Here is a 13,820-nt window from a genome sequence, read left to right as displayed (position 1 = left end):
CACAAGCTAAGTGCCTTGATAGATATCTACCTCACTGAAGAACTGTTATTGAAAAGGCTCACAAGATGTGAAACAATTTTTACAATACATCACTATAGCTGACGTGAAATATATAACGTTACAGATACCCAACTGCAACAGCCGACTTGCTTTGTTAAACAATCTGAAATCAATAAATTTCTAACTATTTTGTTCTACCATCATTTATTGTAGTCAAACACAATATTATCTCAATCGATGACAATGGTTACCCTTTTGCCTTCAAAAATGACTTTTTTTAATACCAAACTTATATAATAGATAATTACTAGTACAGGTATTACAAATAAAAAAAGAAAGAATATTTGCATATGTGCCTAACTTCAACTATAAGACAAATTATTCCTCAACCATGGGGTTAAACCTGACTTTACTTGTGTTGGTGTTGTTTCTACCAATTGACGATATGTTCTCAACAATTAAACCAACAGAATCAGAGCTATTTTTGAGTTGGTGACCTTGCTATCTTTGGGCTAAAGTATAACTCTGTACAGTTTTTAGGGGTCTACTCTCCTATGTTTTACCTTCTCCTTTCAGTTTATTGCTAATCACCTTATGCGCCTTTACCAGAGGAATGTCGATAGGGTTGCTTGGCCATACTTTTGTTGACTAGAGTACACAGGTCTCTTGTGTGTTGGTTTTCAATACTCAGCTTCCGACCTAGTGCTACATTTTCCCGTGGTAGGAGGGAGGTAAATACCAACTAATTATTCTCTTCCTCTTCGTTTGCATTATACAAGTAGCGGATTGTTTAGCTAAAATTCTACAACGTAATTAGTGCAGATTCATTTGTACTTAAAACTAACAAATATTGATTTTAATAGACTTTTATACAAAATGTGTCACCACCGAGAATCGAAACCAAAACGTTTACCTTACAATTTACCTTTTCCTTTGACGTTAATGCCTAAGCTATGAAAACATGTTTGTTGCAACGCTAAAAATTAAAACATGAACTAATAGCTATTACATTACGCACGCATATTCGTAATGCCGTCGTTCAACCTTCACCTGACAAATCCTATTTTTAAAAAATTTTCACACTTTTGCACCCATTTTCCCCGGCTAAAACCCAAATATAAAGTTTTGCATAAGTTCGAATACCTTATATATTAAGTTTCATGTCTGTAGACCAAAAACTGACAAAGGCGTTTGGTAGGCAAATTTTTTAAACAAATATATATATGCATGCATAAATATATATAGAAAGGTTTGTGTTTACTATAACCTTTTTATGCAAATATTATGCAAGTATAAATCATGTAGAATATCTGCATGAATATAATTACACTTAATAGTTAACTAAAGATGATCATCCCGTAAGGAAACCGAAAAAACTAATAGGGAATTAATTAAAATGAATGTTTAAAAGAATATACAAATTAGCTAGATTTTTTGCGGAGAAATGCAATTCCATGACCCATATATATAACAAAGTTAGTTGTATTTTCTTTTTAAATAAATAGAAAAAAAGGGTTTTTAATATGAACATCAATACACAAAAAACAAAACAAATTTATAAGAGTAATATATATATATATATATATATAAGCATTAACAAAAACTATAAACTGGGGATTTACATGTAAAAACTTATTTTTTGACAAAATACCTCGAATACAGAAAGGCAATAAAATATCCTTTTTAAACACTAATACTTACTTTAGACTGAAGCTTAAATTTGCACTTGCCTAGTAATCTTTATTTACTTGTTTGTTTTTATATATATATATATATATATATATATATATATATATATATAGAGAGAGAGAGAGAGAGATATGTACTAGCAGTTCAGCCCGGCTTTGCTTGGGCCCTATCTACTGTTACTAACTTTATGTGCATATATATATATATATATATATATATATATATATATATATATATATATTAATAAGTTTGACTTATGTCCAGGTAATCTACATCTAAAATTTCAAATGTTTAAACCCAAAATTGGTGGAGGAGTTTGGTAGAGTCTGCAAAGGTCAACTTTCAACTTTGACCTCTTGGCAGCCAATTTTTCGCCCCAAAAAATGATTAAAAAGCTTGCTGCATGTCTGAATACCCTTTATGTAAAATTTCAAATGTTTAGATCCAAAATTCACTGAATAGTTTGCTAGAGACTGCAAAGGTAAAATCTTTTGAACTTAGACCCCTTAGCTGCCAAATCTTTGGCCAAAAGCCGATTAAAAGCCTGCCTTATGTCTGAATACACTTTATGTAAAATTACAAATGTTTAGACCAGAAATTGTCTGAGTAATTTCATAGAGATTGCAGAGGTAAAGTTTTGATCCCTTAGCATTTGTTTTGGGCTCAAATCAAATTCAAAAGTTTGATTCATGTCCAAGTAACCTACATCTAAAATTTCTAGTGTTTAGACCCAAAATTGGCAGAGGAGTTTGGTAGAGTTTTCAAAGTTCAAATCATGGAACTTTGACCCCTTGGCAGCCAAATTTCTGGCTGAAAACCGATTTAAAAGATTTTCCCAAATGTTGAGTCTGTAGACTGAAAATTGACAGAGTAGTTTGGTAGGGAAATGTACACACACACTCAGACAATTTCAATTATATATATATATATATATATATATATATATATGTATAAATATATATTTTTACTATCTGTAATAAAAGTTATCCAATTTAGCATATAAATGTGAAAATAAAATTCTATAAGATAGCTCAATAGTGCAATACTAGAGTCGTAAATATTCTAGATAATGAATAATTTATAAAGATGCATAATATGTGATGAGACTAAACTTTCAAAATTGTGAATATATCGGACTGTTCGTGTAGATGCAATGTTCATAGATTGATGTGACATGTTTATTAACGATTTTTATGTATACTCTGTGCTGAGGATTTGCCCTGCTGGTGTAAAGATGATGAATAACACCTGTTGAAAATTATTATCTATTTGAATGCTAGTAATGCGCCAAAACAATTGAACGCATATATTGGTAATAAAACTGTAACCTGTTATTTAATTGGAATTCATTATTGAAATGAGTATTATTTATTAATTTTATTTATTGCGGACGATTATCCTCATCTTTTTTAGTTGTTGTTTCACGGTGTTTTGGCCAACTATTCCTCTGGCCTTCATAGAGATTCAACGTCTATCTACTGCGCCTGAAAGGTGATCAAGGTCGTGAAACAACAACTAAAAAGATGAGGATAATAGTCCGCAATAAATAAAATTAATAAATAATACTCATTTCAGTAATGAATTACAATTAAATAACATATATACCATTCGGTATGGATCCGACCATGGAAGATCAGATAATAAATGAACATGAATTTATAAGACCAAAAAATTCAACCTTGATCGCCTTTTGGGGGTCCGTGGCGCAGTTGATAGAGACATTGAATCTCTATGGTTCCAGGTGAGAATTGTCTGAAGAAAGCGGTTTCAATCCTACCCACAGCAGGCCAGAGGCTTACTTGACCAAAAACGTGATGAGACGACAACAACTATGGATGGCAGTAATTGCTGAGAATGCAGTTAAGAGATTCGGAGTTCCTATCCCGTCACAGTTACCACCTGATGAAGGGCAGAGGAATAGTTGGCCAAAACGTGAAACAACAACTAAAAAAATGAGGATAATAGTCCGCAATAAATAAAATAAATAAAATTAAAATGTAACCTTTTAGAAATAAACATAAAAATGTGTGTCTGTTCCTGATGAAGCAGTACATCCGATAAAGTATGCATGCCTGATTGTTTGCATATGTACGAAATGGATCAAAGTTTTATGGATCCATTTCGAATTTTGTAAAGTAAATAAAGAAATAGACATTGGAATTGTTTATATATCTATCATAGCCGTCATCCATATGTACATTTGGTTCCAGCATGTTATCAAGTTACATAAAAAAATCATTGTGTATAAACTGTTTTTATGATCCTCCTGTATGCAAATGAAACATTGACACTCCAAGTGAATCTTCTTGAGGGCTTCCATCAACCGTGATGAGACAGATACTTCATATCAAATGGGAGTCCCATGTCTCAGACACAAAAGTATTAGGGAAAGCAGGGCTAACAAGCATTCAGTCGATGATAATGAAAAGTTGTCTCTAACAGATTGGTCACATTGTGCGTATGTATGACGATGATCTGCCAAGGCAATTATTCTATGGTGAAATGGGAAAGGAAAGAGAAGTGCACCAAAACTGAAGAGATTTAAGAACACAATATCTGAAACAATCTGAACCATTTATGGGTCAATAGGAAAAAATGGTTTTAGATAGAAGTGGCAGAAACTGAGTTGCAAAAGCATAGAATTGCTGAATGCAGTACAGCATTTACAAATGTTTGATTTGCAAAGGCGAACAGAGTCCAGCATTAGGTTCACAAAGTCACCACACTAACTGTGACATATGTGGAAAATTGTGTCCATCTCTTGCTGGCCTCAAAAGCCGTTTGCATAAATGTGTAAAACCTATCTTGTACCCCAATAATGTTGCTAAATCCGAGTCACCTACAAATGCATACAATTTGAGGGGAGTTAATGGGATGGGGAGAGAGAGGACATAAAATAAAGGAGTTGATCGCGCTTGAAACTGAGAAGACAGTCACTATATATATATATATATATATATATATATATATATATAATATATATATATATATTTTGTGTACAGAAAGTTGTTAGTTGAGACAGGTCATTGGTACCGTCGGTTTCAAGCCCGATAATAAGGCCCGTTTAAGGTATCCTTATCAAGCTCTCTTCAGCCAATATTCGTCTCTTCGTCTCTAATTATATATATATATATATAAAAATTACAATTGAATTTACCAAAATGATCCAAGATGGTAAAATTAAAGTATATTATAAATATTAAAGAATTAATATTTATAAAGTAATCTCAGCCAGATGTAAAAGCTTGATAAAACCAAATAGGACATAGAGCTTATAATACGAGCAAACAGTTAATAAAACATGTTAAAAACACTTTGAAATGAGTTAAAAACATATTTAATCTGAAAAATGACTATCCACTTATCTAGTGTTTCCTTCCAGATTAAATATGTTTTTAACTCATTTCAAAGTATTTTTTAACATGTTTTATTAACTGTTTGCTCATATATATATATATATATATATATATATATATATGGTGCTGCACACGGTATTGAAAATTATAGTAAGTGGATAGAAGGAAATTTTATGATTTCTCATAAATATACTAATTTCTGCTTCACCTACAGAAAAAAGTACAGACTAATTTTGATGCAGAATTATTGAGAGGTTAGATTGTTTAAAGATAAAGCAACGTTTTCTGTGTGTTGTGGCATAACAGCTAAACATTTGTTGATTTAAGAGTCAAAATAATCACAGATTTGGAATCAGCACCTTTGATCCAATGTCCCTATCAATGTCAGAAGTTTTTAACCTTTTAAAAAAAAAAATAACTAAATATTAAAAATTAAAACTATATAAAAATAACATTAGAAAAAAAAAGTGTTCCAACATTGTTATTTATAGTTCATAACAAACTCTTTCCTAATATCCAGAAATTAAAATGTGAGTAGTGTTAATATTAGTGATCTTCATGAAGAGCGAAATAAGAATGTGTAGCGCTAGTTTTTTTGGTTATTTAGATGAGAGTGAAGTGTCAACATACTTCTGAACCTTTTCACTATCAGCAAGAAAAAAGTAAATGAATAAACATAATACGTCAAAAGTTATTTCATAGTCAAATCATATGCATTTTCTTTTTTTTAATCAAAAAGGTGGTATTTTTCTTTACGTTTATTTTAAACAATCGGACTATTTTAGATATAAGTATATTATTTATATCCTGACATCAAACTCATAAACAGTTTAAGTAGTTTGCATTATTTCATTATTCAGATTTATTTTCACAATCTTTCAGTCGGTGTAAACTCTGATCTTCTTCAAGTGTATCTTGCCAAACTCTGGAATCTACATGAATTTTGAATAGAACCCTTTATTTGATTGACAGGGGTAGATGTTCTCGTTCCGCCAGCCATGACTGGGTAGAAGTCCTGGGTATTAGGTTGATGCAAAAATAATGTTCTTTTTTGATGTTCAACTATATATAAAAGACATTATTTTTGCAGCAACCCAAGTAATTCGCAATTGTATTTTGCAGATTTTAGTAGTATATCCACCATGACATGGGTTCTTGTGAACAATTCTAGTATTGATTTTAGAAGCCTTAGTTTTGTTTTTAGATGTACAATCTTACTAGTTATCACTATAGATCACTATTATTACAGATTACTATGTATACGAAAGGGGATTAAAGAATATTGAAGGATCCTTTATGTAGAGACATAAGATATAAGAAGCTGAACATGTGTTGATGGAGCATAAACATTTATAACCCCTCTATATAGAAAAGAGACTTCAGAGTTCAACTAGATACATCCAAAGAAGGTTGGAGGTTACATTGATTGGAACATTGTGAAAATAACAAAGAAGATGGGAGCAGTAGTCTGAATATCCAAATACAAATTATCAATCCTCATCGCAAAAAAAAACAGAAACTGTTTAAGTTGGTTACAAAAATAAAATATTTTCATTCGATTATGGCTATATGAATGAAGTATTCGCCTTTAGTTCTAATATTGTATGCCATCTGTCAGGGTTCGAATCTCACGCTAGACAATTCTTTTTTTTTTTTTTTTATACCATAGCATTCCAGTTATTTCCTAACTGATATTGATCATAATTATAAACCTGTACTTGTGAAACACTTGTACTGACATACAAAAAAATAGTTTGAGAAACCTGATGTTGACATATACTTTATCTAATTATTTATAAACCAAACTCATAAATTGCTGATATTTGACGTTTAGTTGACATACTGTTGGTGTTAGAGTTGTGTACTTATGGATGGATAATTAATCAGCTTTACCTATTTAGTGGTAAAAAAACCCTTTTGTAATGATTTATTATTATGCTTTACAATGCCACAATTTGCCCATGCATGGAGTATTGTTGCTACATCTGGGCTGGTGTATCTACCACTTGTCTCTCACTCTTAGATAAGGTTTAAGAAAGAGTCTCAAATCTAATTGGTTCAGCACTATCGACCAAGTTCCAACCTCTGTCTTATTGCTACAACGCTGCATCTCTGTGCCTGTTTTACAAGTACTTTAATAGAACATGCTCTGCGTAATTCTAAGCCCTTGTTCCCCCCCCGCCCCGATCTACACACTCCCGACTAACCAGAAGCTGCAAAATCCTACGTCTTAACTGTTGAGGTCCTTTGATGATGGAAAACCGTCTACTCTAATAGTTTTGTCTCTTGGACTGCTAGACTTTGGAATTCCCTTCCTGTTTCCTACTTCCCTTACTGTCTTAACGTGCAGAAGTTTAAATGTAACATGAAGAGACATCGCTGTTCAACTTCCTCATTACACACAATCTCAAATAGTAGTCACTTACATTCCAAGTGGCAATATGCTTTAAAATAAAAAGGAGTAAAAAAAACAAGAAAAAAAAATTATAGCTCCTCTTTTTGTAGAGCTGAAAAAGAGATATAACAATAATCAACTAAAAATTCTTACCAAAGGTGATTTTGCAATAACTTTTGACTTGGCAGACTTTGCTTTGACTCTCTTCTTAGGTTGTGGGCTGTCACAGTCAGAATCTGGAATACATGTTGGGCTTGCTACATCTTGTTCATTCTTTTTTTCATCTTTTTCAAATTTATAACTATCTTCCAGAGGAGATTTTGGGTCATTAAATTGTAGTTTTCCTTTTCTTTTTGAGATCTGGGGTTGTGGAACAGAAAGCGCTGAATCTTCGTAACGGTTAGGATTTTTTTTCTTATTTTTCACAGTTGAAGTGCTTGCCTCACACGGGCTGGGAGATATTCCAGCAGTTTGGAAATTTTCAACACTGCTGCTACAGTCAAAATCATAAGGGTCGTAACCTTTTTTATTTTCATCAGCCCTGGTAGTAGTTTTATCTCTTTTCAAAGGGAAACTCCTCCTTTTTGGTGGAGTCGTTTGAAATAATTTTTCTGTTGGGCTGGAACATGTTTTACCCATATTCTTGTTTTCATACTTTCCTATAGATGGCTTTGCTGAATCAAGGCTTTTACTACGATTTTTTAAAAGTGGCGGCTTTTTCGAGGCAGCATCTACTTTGCTTTTCTTTTCTGCAGAGAAGACCAAGCTGCTGGTTTTTTCTTTGCAGTTATCTTCTATTTTTTGACATTTGTTGGTAAAACCATTAGGATCTTTGGAAAAATCAGCAACGGACCCCAATTTTACAGCTTCATAAATCTCTGTGTTCGCATTTTCTTTTTGTTCACTTGAAGTTTTAGCTTTGCAAGACTGATCTAATAATTGGTTTTCTTCTTTTATATTAACAATAGAAGGAGATATAGCAGGAACTTCTGGTGAGTTTTTTCTTGGCAGTGGATTGCCTCCTACCAAATTTTTTCCTCCATTTGTTTTATCATACATCGAATCTTTATCATTTTGTAGACAGGTCGTCTGATGCCCACCCCCTTTCTCCCTTGTATCATCAGATAATGGCGAGGCACTGTTTGATGATACAGAAACACTTTGCCATGAACTTTTGACAAATTTCTCGATTCTTTCATCTAGTTCTTTAGCCAGTGATTTTTGTACTCTTTTATTAAACTTAGATAAGTTATCCTCTGTAACTGGAACACAGCATGTGACTTGAGGTTCCGATTTAAGAGATTGGACTTTGGAGTTTGGAAACTGGTAGGGTTCATCTTTCTCTTTAGAAACAGATCTGTTACTTCCATTTGGCTCATTGTCCATGTAAGTTTTAGAGTTTGATGTCTTTAATGTTTTCTCACTGTCGTTTTCGGTTTTGACATCTTTCGTTGAGACAGATTTCCTTTCTGATGACAATGGTGCTGAAAATGAATGATAAAAATCATTAACAAATGAAGTAGTGTAAAAAATAAAGTTAGTTTCAATTTGTATCTATATTTCTATGTATATAAAGTTAAGTATATGTATTTTTTTAAATATATTTCTATGTATATGATTCACCTCTAAACTAATTTAGAAACTGATAGAGTTCATCTTTCTCTTTAGAAACAGATCCGTTACTTCCATTTTGTTCATTATCCATGTAAGGTTTAGAGTTTGATCTCATGATGAACGAACTGCATTCACTGACCACCCACCTCAAAAGAGCCAGTAATGCCTGAGAGGATGATATCATGAACATATACTATATTATTTATCAAAAGAGGAGGTAATGCTGATAAGATGGTTTCGTGACAACAGACCAGGTACTACATTACTTCTTCCTGAAAGGATGATGTAATATCAGGAATGATTACCTCCATTCCCTTGGAAAAATGGTTTTATGACAACTGAACTGCTACTATATGATTCACCCTATTAAAAAATTAATACAATATTAGATTAAATCAAATATTTTTTAATTCATTTAAAAATGCTTACTTATAAAATAGTTACTTGGCTTTTTGGGTAAAATCAACGTGTAGTCCCTTGATCCAGTGACCTTTGTAGGTCTTCTCGAAAGGAAATCCACGGGAGGGAGAGCTGACAATTCATTTGTCAAATGAATTTAGTGGTTGAAGAAAGAGGACTGTTCTAAATGGAGTTGGCTGCAAGGTACAAGTCAACTCAACAACACTGAGTTCTCTCTAACCTGGTGATTGGTCTGGAACACGTTACGCCTTAATGCTATACAACAGTTTTAAAATGGAGGTCTCGTCCAAGCTTTCATCCAATGTTCTGAATTCTGGTGGTTCTGGGAGTATGTCAACAAGTTGACGGCTTATATTGATCCCAAGCATCCTCTGCCGCTAAACCTATTCTACATAATTGATAAGGTCAGGCTGCCGTAAAAAAGGGAGATACAAATAATGTTTCTCGTGATACTGAAATGGTTTTGTGAATTTTGTTTCTGAGAGATGACCAGGGGACTGAATGTTTTGCTCATCAGGATCTAAACATGTTCTTCAAGCACCAGCTGAAGGTCAAAATTAGATGTGATAGAAAAATTACATTCCTTGGATTAAAAAAAAAAAGATGGATACAAGTAGTGACCTTGTATGTCTGAAAAGGATTAAAAAATGAGTACATGTTTCCTGCCTGAGTATAGAGCATGCGATTCCTAGTCCTGTTGGATCTTAGCTCTTTGGCTAAGTTTTAACCTCTTAGTCAAATGAATGAATTACCCTCTCCCTCTGCAAATAGAAAACCTCTAAGATGCCAACTGTTCACTTTCAATGTTTTTGTTCTGGCCTTTTTCAATTTGCAACTATCTTGGAAGGACACTATCCGCTCTTTATCCATTGTTTTCATTTTTTCTCCCACTTAGAGATTAACCCGTTTGTTTTCAATTGGGAGGGTTTTATTAACCAAATTTTCTATTTTTACTCTACTCATTTCAGTTTAACGAAATCCACACACACACACAAACACACACACATATATATATATATATATATATATATATATATATAGTAAGTTATAAAATATATATGGCAATTAAGCTACACAGAATATCCCGCGTTTCATCCATGCTAGGATTCATCTGTCTGGATGAAATGCGGGATATTCTGTGTAGCTTAATTGCCATATATATTTTATAACTTACTATCTAGCTCTACCTATGTATTGAGCACTATTGAAGTAAATACTTAAAGTTTATGCATAAATTTATACTTTGAAAATTTTCACATAACCAGTCTCTCTTCAGACTTATTGAATAAAAACACTTTAACAATAGAACATTATATAAAGACACACACGCACACACACATATATATAAAATTTTCTTAATTAAGCCTCTCCCCGACAGTTGAGTTTTACATTTCTTCCATGTCTTTTTTATGCACATTTTATCTTTCTTTTAATAATATTATTGGAATTCATAAATCCATAAATTTATACTTTCGTATATTAATTTATGTGATTAAACAATAATATATATATATCTTTATTAACAAAACCAAGACTTCTAAAAAAAAAGAATTAATAGCAACAAAAAGTGTATTTCATTGGTAGTTACAATTGTTTCAAGACTAATTGGACAAATTCAAACATTATGGCGTTTGAAAATTTTCACATAACCAGTCTCTCTTCAGACTTATTGAATAAAAACACTTTAACAATAGAACATTATATAAAGACACACACGCACACACACACACATATATATAAAATTTTCTTAATTAAGCCTCTCCCCGACAGTTGAGTTTTACATTTCTTCCATGTCTTTTTTATGCACATTTTATCTTTCTTTTAATAATATTATTGGAATTCATTCCCGTTCCCTTGTACCTATTTGTGAATTATTCCACGGATTTCGGCCTTTTGGGTTACTTTGGATCATCTTCCAATTACGAGATTCCCTTGGAATTTACTTGTGTGAATGGAAATTTAACTAACTTTCTTGGATTCTGCATTTTTGGATTTTACCATCATTGGATACTTTACTCTTCACCAGACTATCCATTCACATGGAATCACTTTTATTCACCCTATTCCCTCTGCTTCATTTTTTTTTTTATCAAGTAAGATCTATGACTTACTTGTAGTTTCATCAAATACTTTTGCAAGCAAAATCCGATCCCGCATTTTGCTAATTCCTACTCTCTGATGAGAAGGAAAGTATTTCTTCAAAACTCTGCGGATTAAGGACTATCAACTTATTTAGTGTTTTCTTTTTAAAATTAAATATGTTTTTAACTCTTTTTCAAAGTGTTTTTTAACGTATATATATATATATATATATATATATATATATATATATATATATATATAATATAAAGCTGAATGTGTGTGTGTGTGTATCTGGTCATGAATAGGCTCCTATATGGTTGACTATTTTAAAAAACTGATTACATATAATGATAGAAGATGTATCAATCAAGACACAGGAATTGGTATGTTTGATCTGGCAGAACGGTGGTTCATTAAAAGTGTGGGATCTGCGTTCGCGCCTGGTCCACAAAGTATGGAAATAAAAAATTAAAAAAAAACGTTTACAAGTGTTTTTGATATAGACGTACATTTAGAATACTTTGATAAGTATGTTTTAACTTAAATAGGGATGGTATAATAAAATTGTGGGGTCTGCGTTCGCGCCTGGCCTCCATAGAATGGAAATAGGCACAAACTTTAATAAAGACTCTTCATATCTATCTGCGTAAGTATGTATTGATAATTATGTTTCAATTTGAAGAAATATGGTATAATAAAATTATGGGGTGTTCGTTCGCGCCTGACGTCGATAGAATGGAAATATGTCACAAAGTTTAACAAGGTTTTTTTAATATAGATCCACAGACTATTGTGATAAGTGTTTCAGTGTGAACAAGTATGGTATAATAAATTATGGGGTTTATCTATTTTATTTTTACTTTCATCATATTTTGCTTTGGTTTTGATACCCCCAAATTCGAAGCTATCTCTTTACAACCCTTCCTTTTCATAAGCTACCATACTTTCATAAATCAGAATCCATTTTCTGTAGGCTGTTTTTGAACCCAGTCAACGACGGGTACTTTTGCTATTATATATATATATATATATATATATATATATATATGTATATATATGTATAAAAACAAACACTAAAATTTTCCATCAATTTAGGAATATTTAAAGTAGGATGACCCCACCCTCAACCAGTGTAAATGTGGTATTGTGGTGATTGAGATGATTTTAGTTAAGAGTAGCAAAGACATTTTTTTTTTTGCGATCAAGATTAATCAACAACACTTATTTTTTCGGTTTTTAATGGCCCTGTGCCTAATTTGTTGTTGAATGTAATTTTTTTATATTTCTGCAGGACGGTATAAAATTACTAAAGTTGAGAGGGTAGGGGAGTCAAGTTCTTGGAACCGAACTGAATAGATCGGAATGTAGAATGTCATACGAACGCTGACACCAATCGTTTTTTTTTTTGTTTTTTAAATTACATCCACAATACATTCTAGTCTACATTGCACTGTAGAGAACCTACTGTTGATTTTATAAAATTATTTTTTATATATAATGGCTTGCATTAAAGTTTAAAATGCAAAAGTCAAGAATCATGCTTCAATTGTGCTCTAAACAGAAGCATTCATATTGAACGCACCCCTGCCATATCAAACAACTTACTGTTGATTTTATATGCCTGGCCTTACTGCTTATTCAAGCCGTTATCACCACAGGTGATAACGGCTTGAATTTAAGTTTAAAATTAAAACATCAAGCATCATGGTGCACTTGTGCTTTAAACAGAAACATTCATTTTGAATACACCCTTGTCATATCAGAGAACCCACTGCTGATTTTATACGTCGGGGTTTTCAGCTTGTATGGTAATAAGACATTCCAATACAAAACCTATCTAAGAACACTGCCTGGCACATAAAGTACCTTAGATTGAAATTTAAAAACAAAAATCGGCCCAGCTGTTTTGGAGTCCATAGGGAACAAACTCACATAAAAGAAAATTTGTATGTGTTTATATAAAAGTAGTAATGATCACAAACTTATTTTCATACAGAGGTGATGTCTGTTTAAAAGTTCTCCTCGTGCATTCTCAAGGGACAGTTATCCAACAAACCTAGTCCAGTATTTCTGTCCCCTTCTCTGTACAAACAAGATCACAAGATTGTGAATATTTAAAAGAACTTTTAAAAATTTGACACCCACCCAAGAAATGCCGTAAGAGTCCAGTCAGTAATTACATAAAAAAAAAGAATAATGAGCACTTATTTGGCTTCTGGATTTGTGTCAAATGAATGGAGGTATGAGGTTTTGCTATCGTGCAT

The 13,820-nt window shown here is 32.4% G+C and overlaps 1 protein-coding gene across 1 annotated transcript in view; it reads right to left on the bottom strand.

Moving 5' to 3' along the window:
• The window catches only part of LOC145296767 (uncharacterized), a 242,404-nt gene that overhangs the window by 71,487 nt on the left and 157,097 nt on the right, over positions 1–13,820 (bottom strand). Inside the window, exon 24 of the mRNA XM_080142821.1 lies at positions 7,594–8,924. Coding sequence (XP_079998947.1) covers positions 7,594–8,924 — 1,331 coding nt within the window. The remainder of the gene's footprint in view (positions 1–7,593; positions 8,925–13,820) is intronic.

This window comes from Euprymna scolopes, chromosome 17, assembly GCF_053919585.1.
Source record: "Euprymna scolopes isolate OS-2025 chromosome 17, ASM5391958v1, whole genome shotgun sequence".
Lineage (NCBI taxonomy): Eukaryota > Metazoa > Mollusca > Cephalopoda > Sepiida > Sepiolidae > Euprymna > Euprymna scolopes.
This window is presented reverse-complemented; position numbering and strand designations above follow the sequence as displayed.